The sequence below is a fragment of the Salmo trutta genome, chromosome 39 (assembly GCF_901001165.1).
Source record: "Salmo trutta chromosome 39, fSalTru1.1, whole genome shotgun sequence".
NCBI lineage: Eukaryota > Metazoa > Chordata > Actinopteri > Salmoniformes > Salmonidae > Salmo > Salmo trutta.
In genome coordinates, this window is record NC_042995.1 from 17,696,258 (window position 1) to 17,705,584 (window position 9,327).

General features: G+C 42.9%; 2 protein-coding genes across 2 annotated transcripts; one reads left to right on the top strand and one right to left on the bottom strand.

Annotated features, from left to right (window-relative positions):
- Window positions 1-776: 776 nt before the first annotated feature.
- On the top strand, window positions 777-3,779 carry LOC115179186 (small ubiquitin-related modifier 1). Its single transcript, XM_029740546.1, has 5 exons — window positions 777-915; window positions 1,348-1,422; window positions 2,171-2,248; window positions 2,367-2,438; window positions 2,669-3,779. Exons 1-5 carry the CDS (start codon window positions 826-828, stop codon window positions 2,735-2,737), a joined length of 384 nt encoding a protein of 127 aa, XP_029596406.1. The 5' UTR covers window positions 777-825; the 3' UTR covers window positions 2,738-3,779.
- A 1,953-nt stretch (window positions 3,780-5,732) lies between these two features.
- On the bottom strand, window positions 5,733-9,031 carry LOC115179315 (frizzled-7-A-like). Its single transcript, XM_029740720.1, has one exon. The coding sequence runs from the start codon at window positions 8,339-8,341 to the stop codon at window positions 6,662-6,664; it is 1,680 nt and encodes a 559-aa protein (XP_029596580.1). The 5' UTR covers window positions 8,342-9,031; the 3' UTR covers window positions 5,733-6,661.
- Window positions 9,032-9,327: the final 296 nt, after the last annotated feature.

Below are 9,327 nucleotides of genomic sequence, written 5' to 3' on the forward strand. Positions count from 1 at the left end.
AGGCAAATAAGGAGGTGGTGGTAGCCATTTTCTTTGATTCATAGAAGGCCTATGGTATGATGGGGGAAGGGGGGCCTGCGTATCAAACTGGATAGCATGGGGGTTGGAGGAAGGCTTTTTATCTGGATAAAGGACTTCCTTTTTGAACGATCAATACAAGTGAGGTTGGGGAGCTGTATGTCAGAAAGCTATGAGGTAGATAATGGTACCCCCCAGGGAAGTGTGATTAGTCTTTTGTTGTTCTCCATTATGATTGATGAATTATTCTCCAGGTGAGATCAGATATTGGGAGGTGATTGGAAAGCAATGTGGAACAGGGAGGGAAAGGGAAGAAACCTGTATAAGATCCAGGAAAATGGTGGGGGCAGGGAGGTCCTCAGGTTGAGAAGAGGGGAGGAAAGTGTAATCACAAAGCTGAGACTGGGACACACAAGGCTCAACAGTACATTAAAACTGGTAGGAAAACATCAAACTGGGAGATGTAAACACAGTCAGGAAAACATGGAGACAGTGGAACACATGCTATTTCAGTGCCAGCAACATGGGAGGGAAAGGGAGTATTTCGATTTAAGGAGTAATGGTGTTGAAGAGACAAGCTTATATGAACTGTTGAGAAAATCTTCAGAGGATGTAGTGTTTAATTATGTACTTAGTTTCTTTAAGAAGACGAGAATAATGGGTAAGATTGAGCCCTTCCCTATCTCTGCTCCAGTAATCCAGTCCAGTTGGGGGCGGTAATGCACATTCGAGTTAGTTCCCAACCACCATATTAAAACCACAGACGAAGAAGAAGAAGAACTATTCATTTTCCGGGTCACTTTATTAATGGTACCTGCTTCTCAAAACAGCAAGAATCCCGAGGCAGTGTTTAACATTTTAACTAAACATCACAAGAGCAATACCATGTCAGACACGGTAGGGGTACGGTTTAACTAACGTCTTGCTTGTCTGAATTGGTTGAAGAGACAGAATAATGGTTGAGAAATGCTAGCTAACAAGCTACGTTAGCCGCTATGTGGGCCGAGAAGAGTAGTGTTTGCTAACACAAGCTATCTACTGTAGGTAGCTAGATCGAAAATAGTGCCACTGACTGTGCACGAACGGTATAACATTATGTTTTTACTTTTACAAGATTGTAGCTAGCTATATGTCACCTGGCTCTCCATTTTGGTCTACTACGTACCGATTCAACTTATTCTGTTTGGCAACCATGGAGGGATTCGTGACATGTTGACAGTGCAGTAGCCTGGCTGATAATGTTGTATGTACATAATAATGGTGTATGTACATGTCAATGGGACACTTTTATTGCAGGAGTCAAAAGTTGTTAATTTCTGTATATTCCAGGAGACAAAACCCTCAAGTGGAGACGGAAGTGAGAAGAAGGATGGAGAGTACATTAAACTGAAGGTGATTGGTCAGGTAAGATAATATGGAGAAGTGTGGATGCATCTCAGACAGGAGAGTTCGCTTCCTTGCCTATACGTGCTAATATGAAAGGACACTGGGGGCGCCATAGGCCTTTTCTCATTTGGGAAAAAGTCTGTCCTCCCTCTCTCCTCCGCCCTCTCTCGGAAACGTACCTTTTGTTAAGTAAGCACAAGCAAATCTTTTTATAACTAGCTCATTGTTCTTTCTGTGGCACAAGTGTATCCTACCTGAGTCCGTAGGACAAGTTTTGAAATTTGCCACACTCCCTTTGAATCAGCCAATGTTTTCTCAAAGGAGAAAAACATGCAAACATTTAAACCATATGCTACTCATCCTTTTATCTATAAAATGTATTTCACAACTAGCAACATTTGTTTTTATCACTTTATACATTTATTTTGCGATTCCACCCTGTAAACGTCATTTGCCTGATGACAAACCATTGGAGGAGTCTCATTTCATATTAGTGCATTTCCGTCCACTTTCCATCTCCTCGATTACCTTTGACCTTTTTCAAAAGGAGGACGGAGGAGAGAGGATGCAGCAGTTGAGTAAAACCAATTGAGAAAAGGCCATATCCTGGACTAAAAATAATTTTAAATGGGAATTCTCCATTGATCTTGCTATTTAGTCCTGGACTAGTCTGGGAAAGCACCCCTAGAAGCCTGGCACACGACTATGTTGTGTTCACCAGTTAGGCAACAACAACAAAAAAGCCTAATTCTATCTTTACTTTCAGGACAACAGCGAAATTCACTTCAAAGTGAAGATGACAACACATCTAAAGAAGCTAAAGGAATCGTACAGTCAAAGACAGGTAGTTATGAAGCCAAACGATTGTCCCATCTCGTTTTGACAATGTGGGTCAGAACTTCAGAATGAATGTCATCATGTTCCCAGTATCTGATGCAACCATGTGTGATTCCTTCCTGCAGGGTGTACCAATGAACACCCTAAGGTTTCTTTTTGAAGGACAGAGAATCTCAGACAACCAAACCCCCAAAGAGGTACCCCACCCGTCCCTCTTCCCTTGTATCATCCATACAGCTAGTAGCCTGGGTGCCAGGCTGTTTCTCTGGCACCCAGGTTATACAACCACCACTGTCTTTTAAAATAAACATTTTCTTATTTATTACATTTTTTTAGGTGACATTTCAATTTGTTTTCGGTGAACCTTGAACATGCTTGCAGATAAACTTTCCCCTGCATCATTGTCTGACTTTCTCTCCCTCCCCAGCTTGGAATGGAAGATGAGGATGTCATTGAAGTGTATCAGGAACAGACCGGTGGACTTTGGCATGATTAGACTTGCTATATTTTTTTCTCATTTTGAATTTTGTATGTATTTTGCTTTTGTGCTTCGCACCATCTGGATCACACACTCTATTGGGGCTTCCATGTGTGAGGGCACAAAGAACGGCTGTGTTAGAATGGATAGACGATCTGTTCTTTCTCCTTTTAAACACCTCGCACAATCATTTCTTCTCCCTCCTTTACAATGCAGGTAACATTGTAGTGCAGACAGTGTCATAGCTGACTGGTTTTCTCTAGACTCTGCCACACATGCTTCTTTCGCACCTAAAGTTGGAATATACCACCTCTGAATGCTAAAGCGTTGTTTTGAATCTGTTTAACAGTCCCAGTTTCCTACCACTGATGGATATGGTCTAATGATATATAAAAATGTTTTTATGATCATGATGTATATTTTGCATCCAGTATTTGTGTTTAATAATTATTAACGTCTGTCCGTAGTCAGGGTTCCCCAACTGGCAGGCCGAATTTGGCCCGCGGGTGATTTTATTTGCCCGCGGGCCAAAAACAATATTTTTAATTGTTGGACATAAAACTGTAAAAACACCAGCGAACCTGCTACAAGTGATTTTAATTTTGGATATCTGTTTCAAAGAGAGAGATGTGATCATATACACATGTAAGCAAGGCTTGAAATGATGTTTTAGTAAAATATATCTGTTTGGGCTTCTTGGTCAATTTGCAGTCTCCAAATTATTCGTAATTATGTTCTGACCACCCGTTCAAGAAAAAAAATCAGCCCGTGGCTGAATCTAGTTGATGATGCCTTTCTTCTTATTTCTATTTGAATTATGTTCAAGTTCAGATAATTTCAAGGGGTTAAAGTTTCTGTTTAATCTCTGGCCTCTTCTTGGATTTAAATGTTTTTTCTTGTTTGTCTGTCCTTTTTTTTATCAAGATAATCTTGCTGTGTTGAACCACAACAGTAGCGACACATAGTAATGTCAATGCAACAAATGACTCCTTATGGAGGCATTGATCCGGATGGTTTGAAGCAGATAATTTCTTTTTTTGAATAAAATGTTGAACAAAAACAGGCCTGATAGTTTCCAACTTTGACACATGTATACCCAACAAGAATGTCCTGAATTAGGACTGCAGGTTGGATTCCTGTCCACCAGAGGGAGCTCTCATGTTTTTGACAGAGTGACTGAGTATTTATTTGACATCTCACATTCCATGATACATTATGAAAACAACTTTGGCCATGTACATAGTCACATGCAGAGGGAATTTACCATGCTGCCTATTCTCCATTCAAGGCCTTGGACAATATAAAAGCAAAATAATAGTCTTAAAAGAACTGCCTAGTGTGGGGTTGGTTGTGATAAAAAAAAAAAATTTGAATGTTAGTTGGAAATGTCACTTTTACTCCAATAATGTAGCAGTGATGCTTCTCAAAGCGATTTTTAATGTTTACTCAATTATCTTACCTGGGAACGGCAAGTGTGGAACTGTAAAGAGGTGTACATCACCGCGCTGCAGACGAAGCTAATATTTATTTGTAAAGCATCCCATTTCATGGAGGCCCAGGGAAGGGAGGATGGCGTGGAGTTTGAAGGGGGGAAAGGAAGAGGTGGGGGAAGAGTGGAGGTTGAGTGAGGGGGAGTAGAGTCATTGACCAGTGACAGGATAAGAGAAACAGCAGAGAGAGTGCAGAAAGAGAGAGCGAGGGGGGGGGTCAGGCAGAGAGAGACTTAGGGTCAGGTCAGTAAACTGTGTGTGTGTATATATATCAGGCCCTGGGTTAAGACTGCCTGGAGGAGATCTGGTTTCTAAACCTGGGATACCTCACAGTGGCAAAACACTACCAGATGTGGGCCAGCCAGGAGACAGGGGGAGGGGATGGTGTGTGCGAACTCACGATATGAAGAGTGAACATGTCTCCATGCTGTATATCAACTCAGTTACACATGCACATACAGCCTTTTGCCATTGTGCTTGCAGAACACTGAAAGTTGCTCAGATTTGTGGATCCTGACCAGTTACATCACCTTATAGAAATGTGAAACACAGCAAGAGATAATGACCTATAATTAGCTTAATGTTTTGTCAGGTTAACGTGCAAAAAGTCCATACTCTTTCAATCAGATTACTTTGACTGCAGGCATCTGTCCTTGATTGGACCGCAATATCATTTTGGTGTTTGCAACAGTTTTAGAGCAAATAAGATTATTCCCCAAATATTTCGGTTGTTCAACAAAATCACGTCTGCTTGTTGGATTAAGTACTAGTTTCTGTTGCACAGGATGCACGTTCAGGTCATTATTGTAGGCCTACTGACACCAGTTTAACACAACACGTAATAGATACAGAACAGATAACACAAAATGTTGTCGAAAAATAATTCCGTTACACTCCGCCCTACCTAGAACACACAACCAAAACAAAAGGGGGAGAGGTGACCTCAAAACAAGAGAAGCCAAAAAGGCAGATCTCACATTTCAGCAGGAAAAGGGGGAGATCCGCTCAAGGCAATGTGTTGATTTCTTGTTCGTAAGCTTTAGGGGCAAATCTCCCTTTAACTCATCATGCTAGTTACTTTTCTACAGAAATACCCTCTTTATCAATGGCTCTGATGTATTGACCTGGCACCATTGGAGAGATACTATTCCACAGCCAAGCAGAGTGAGTAGAAGTTAGATCTGGAGGATAGAACAGGAGATAACCAGAGAAACGAAATAGCAACATGCTGTATAACAGGGTAATGTGTCCACACTACAGACAGTCTTAGAGGGAGTATTGTGCAAGCAGATGTTAAAAGTAATTGAGGACGTTAGGTGTGGAATTGTTGATATACCAAACAATGTTAAAACAGAATCTCTATGCCTTCATTGAGAGCATACCCTTCATTCAACTCATTGGATACATTTTAGGAAGTCATAATCTCGCTGGTTTCACATTGCCTCGTTCAAGGATCCGTTTTAGACTTTCAAAACGTATGCTTAAAAACATCCAAAACGAACACCAATGACGTTCAAGTGAGCGCAGGTTAAAAACGTCATCATTTTATTCTGTGAAACTGTACAGATACAAGCCATATTGCATTAAGAAACATCCAAGTAGAAACAGCAAGATTATAATTCTTATAAATACATATGTTCTTTTGAAAAAGAGTGAATATTTACAAAATGTGGCCTGTAACGTGGCAATTTAATAGCGACATCTTACAGCTAGACGACATCCCAAATGGCACCCTATGTAGTTCACTACTTTTGACCAGGTCCCCTAGGGCTCTGGTCAAAAGCAGTGCACTATATAGGGAATAGGGTGCCATTTGGGACAGAAACACTATACACAAGCATAATAAGCATAATACAACTAAAAAAAGTGTGTTAGACATTTCTCTCTGTGCCAAGATGAATGTTCTCAGATGTCTGCAAGTTAGCGTAAAAGTAACATCAGCCACACATAACAAAAACAGGTACATCAATTTAAAAGTACAGAAGCAAGGAATGGAATGCACATATCCCAAAAACCTTTGTAATTCCTTGCAAAACTTAACATACATTGGTCTTGTCAGACATTAGCCCTGTATCCCTTGTTTCTCCTTGGACGAGAAACTCACTTCATAATACAAAATAGTTATAGACATATTGAAATGTCATTGCAAAACAGACTTTCTTTGTTGCTGCTGTTACATCACTGGGTGGCACATTGTGGTTTAAAAGTCATGTTTAAATGAGATTATAGAATGTTTTAAAACGTTATGGGGGTTACTGAAAAGTTAAAACCCCTCAAATATTGAACAAATGTTCAGTCAATGGCTCATAGGGTTGTCAGTAGGGACATTCTCAGAGTAAAAGTACTTTTTTTCCAGAGTTCAAATGTCCTATGTCCAATAGGAGATAGGAAGGGATATGCTCAGTCGGTTTCATCAAAAATAAAACTCCTCCACATTAACCTTCTAGAAAGTTTATACGGTCGTCTCTCCTTGGTTGCGGTTACTGAGCCGTTTGTAAAACCTGCACCAGCTCTGTAATGTTTTCCCTGACCAGATCCAGAACCCAGACGTGATGCCCACGATCATCGTCATCAGGTACTTGATCATGAACACCGTGAAGTCCGGGGTCATCGGGGCAAAGTTGTTGGCCGGGCACGGCACCGCGAAGCGCTTACACGTCTGCATGTGCCAGGTCTTCTCCCATTGGTCGCGGAAGGCCTGCTCGTAGAAGTAACAGGCGATGACAATGGTGGCGGGGACGGTGTACAGGACGCTGAACACCCCGATTCTCACCATCAGCTTCTCTAGTTTCTCCGTCTTGGTGCCGTCGTGCTTCATGATGGTTCTGATGCGGAACAGAGACACAAACCCGGCCAGGAGGAACGAGGTTCCGATGAAGAGGTAGACGAACAGGGGGGCCAGGACGAACCCTCGTAACGAATCCACGCTGTAGATGCCAACGTAGCACACCCCTGTGAGAAGGTCCCCATCCACTTGCCCCATGGCCAGGATAGTGATGGTTTTGACAGCCGGTACCGCCCAAGCCGCTAGGTGGAAGTATTGCGAGTTGGCCTCGATGGCCTCGTGACCCCACTTCATACCAGCAGACAGGAACCAGGTGAGGGACAGGATGACCCACCATATGGAGCTAGCCATGCCAAAAAAGTAGAGGATCATGAACAGGATGGTGCAGCCCTCTTTCTTGGTGCCCTGGGCCACTGTCTTGTAACCGTCCTCTTTAAACTTGTCTATGCAGACCACTTTATCCTCCAGGAAGAAGCCTGCTGTATAGGCCACCGCCACCATGAAGTAGCAGCCTGAGAGGAAGATGATGGGCCTCTCCGGGTAGCGAAACCTCCTCATGTCTACCAGGTATGTGAGCACAGTGAACAGTGTACTCACACAACACAAGATAGACCAGATACCCACCCAGAGTTTGCCGAATTTCAGTTCCTCCTCGCGGAAATACATTAGTCCGTTGGGCTTGGTGGACTCGCATGGGGCACCACAGTCTTTCACCCCCAGGAATTTGTAGTTGAGGTAGGTTGGGACCTGAAGTTGTAGGGGACAGGAGAAGGGCTGGGCAGCAGGGCGACCGATGTGTGGGGGTAAGGTCATGAGCTCAGGCAGGTTGGGAGTGGGGTCCGAGGTAGGGATGTCCGTGTCTGAAGTGTTTTGACCCACACAGATCTCCCCAGCGCCGTGGACGGGGAAGTTCTCGCAGCGGAGTCTCTCTGGCCATTGAAACCCGAACTTGTTCATGAGCGCCTCGCAGCCCTGGCGTGCGCGCTCGCACAGTGATCGGCATGGGGGGATGGCCTGTTCTAGAACAGTGCACACCGGTGCGTACATGGAACACAAGAAAAACTTAAGGTCCATGGAACACTGGACCTTCACGAGCGGGTAAAACTGATGGACCTCCAGCCCCGCATCCTCCTGGTTTGTGTGTCCCAAAAGATTCGGCATGATGGTTTGATTATAGGCAATGTCCGTGCAGAGGGGAATGGAAATTGGCTGACAAAAACCGTGTTCTGGTATAGAAATTCCTTTCTCGCCATGATACTGACCGGTACACGGCTCCAGCATTATGCAAACCGTCAGCAGCGCGCACCCCGTTATCCAAATCCACTCACAGGTTCTCCTTACCGTCATGATAGCAGACCCTGTGTTCAGAACAAAAAAAAGTCTCTAAGAATATTACCCCGGAGCTGCAAAAAGCCCAAATCAATTTCAGTCCACAAAAAGGTTTAAATGTCCTCTCTTCTCCCGTCTATATAAAAATGGGAAAGGAGCCTAAAGTTAAAACAAAGTTAAACGCTTGAAAAATGCCCTCGGTCGCTCTCCCCACATTCCTTATTCCAGTGTTCACAGAACTCTCCAAGAAAATGGAGGATTGCTGGTGAGGGATTTATTTATTCCAATCAAACCACTGAAAACCTGGGAAATTCCAATTGTCGGTTGTTTTTTTTTTGCAGTTCGTTTCTTTACTGACCTGGTTCTTCGTATTGGAAACAAACGTATGACTTGAAAATGGAACGCGTTGACTAATTTCTTCCAGATTCCCACAAATCTTCGTTACATCACATTATAGGTTGAAGCAAAATTGAAGTCTGCAAAACCTCATGGTTTCCCATCTCGCCTTTACAACTCAGCCAATGTTCAGCTCGAGGCGCATTAGTAGGCTACGATTAAACCCGGCTCAAAGTCTGTTGTAAAAGGCAAATCTCTTCAAAAAGTACACTACACTTCAAACTATTTCTTCCCACAACGCTAAGACCGTGATCTGCCTTCTGGAGAAACTTGCAAGATTGAATCCCCACACGCTACAGAGTTTGATCGGTTTCTTGGTGCCCACACATGCGTATTTTCAGGGGCGCCTTGAAACCACACTTTCTCCACCAATTGAATGATTTGTTTTCTCTCCCATCTCGTCATTGATTGGAGTGAAGTGAAAAGGGTGGAGTTTAACGCTATCTTCAGCGATACAGTGGATGAGCTTCTTTTTTTCAACCTTTTTTTGTTCATCAATTAAAATATAAAAATGGTTTAGAATATATATTTTTTATATTCTATGTTGGGAGCGGGCTATAGATAATTTAGGAGACATTCAAGCATTAGAAGTTGAAAAATAACATTAG

Excerpts from the sequence above, each read along its gene's own strand:
- LOC115179186 (XM_029740546.1), top strand. The coding sequence starts at position 826 with ATGGTACCTGCTTCTCAAAACAGCAAGAATCCCGAGGCAGTGTTTAAC. Across the intron at positions 1,423-2,170 it reads AACTGAAGGTGATTGGTCAG|GACAACAGCGAAATTCACTT; the intron begins GTAAGATAATAT and ends CTTTACTTTCAG. Across the intron at positions 2,249-2,366 it reads AATCGTACAGTCAAAGACAG|GGTGTACCAATGAACACCCT; the intron begins GTAGTTATGAAG and ends TCCTTCCTGCAG.
- LOC115179315 (XM_029740720.1), bottom strand. The coding sequence starts at position 8,341 with ATGACGGTAAGGAGAACCTGTGAGTGGATTTGGATAACGGGGTGCGCG.